General features: G+C 35.3%; 1 protein-coding gene across 1 annotated transcript; it reads right to left on the reverse strand.

The window, feature by feature from the left end:
* Window positions 1–299: 299 nt before the first annotated feature.
* On the reverse strand, window positions 300–725 carry LOC150030169 (uncharacterized). Its single transcript, XM_090310003.1, has one exon. The coding sequence runs from the start codon at window positions 723–725 to the stop codon at window positions 300–302; it is 426 nt and encodes a 141-aa protein (XP_090166129.1).
* Window positions 726–1,153: the final 428 nt, after the last annotated feature.

Raw genomic sequence — 1,153 nt, forward strand, 5'->3', positions numbered from 1 at the left:
TGAGAAATACTCCCCTGTTCAAAACTTAGAGTTTACAAAGAGCTAGTTTCCTTGTATTGCTTTCTTTGCTCTTTTCTCCCCAAGGTATTGTTGGCAGTTTCTATTCCAGTGCCCTTCTTCACTGTAGTGGAAACATTTTCCTTTATCTACGACATTTGCCTTGCCCTTTCTGCCAGTAGGTTTCTTCTTCCCTTTCCCCTTATTCTTCTTTACCAGAATACTCTTATTCCTTGAAGAATAGGCAATATCAGGCTTCTTAGAGGTTGATCTTCTTTTGTCAGTAGTAGTAACATTACTTCTTATTCCAATCCTTTAGCACTCATCATGGTCTGGTAAGCTTGTAGCTCATTAAGAAGCATAATCAAGTTATACTCTATTTTATTCATCAACACATTCATACAGATTTGCAAGAAACTCTTCGGAAGAGATTCAAGAATAAAACCAACTTGACTTTTCTCATCAATGGCAATACCGTTTACTTCTTCTACATTGAAATGGACCATCATGTCTAGGACATGTTCTCTAACAGAGGCTTCTTCTTTCATACGACAATTGTAAACGTATTTGATAGCATCATGCCTCAAGGAGAATAACGGTTGTCCAAACATCCCACATAGAAATTGCATAATCTCCCTGGTAGTACTCATGCTCTCATGTTTCTTGATCAATACATCAAATATGTTGGCAAGAATATAGACACAGGCTTTCTCGTTAGCCTTATCCATCTATCGTATGCATCCCGAACTAGGAATGGGAGGACACTCCTCTGTTAAAACAAACCGTAGGTCATCTATCACCAGTATTGTATTTGGGTTTGATTTCCATGTAGCATAATTATCTCTAGTAATTTTATCAGAAGCTAATAGTTGTACTAAATTACTCGTCATTATGAAAATATAATCAAATTTCATTGCTTTTAAACCTAATCATGTTTTGGAAAAGTAATATTGTACCAAAAATTTCATTATTTCTGCAACGATACTATAGTGAGTCAGAATAGGTGCTACCAAGGGATAGTCAAATACTCCTTCACTAAAGAAAGACATTCTTGACTAAATACTATCTTCATAATATAACTCATATTCCAATAGTCATTTAGTTACCATTTTTTGTCAGAACTTACTAGCACTTTAGTAATTCCGTAAGTGTAACC

The sequence above is a fragment of the Benincasa hispida genome, unplaced genomic scaffold (assembly GCF_027475165.1).
Source record: "Benincasa hispida cultivar pf3 unplaced genomic scaffold, pf3_genome.v1.1 HicScf502, whole genome shotgun sequence".
NCBI classification, from domain to species: Eukaryota; Viridiplantae; Streptophyta; class Magnoliopsida; order Cucurbitales; family Cucurbitaceae; genus Benincasa; species Benincasa hispida.

Excerpts from the sequence above, each read along its gene's own strand:
- LOC150030169 (XM_090310003.1), bottom strand. The coding sequence starts at position 725 with ATGGATAAGGCTAACGAGAAAGCCTGTGTCTATATTCTTGCCAACATA.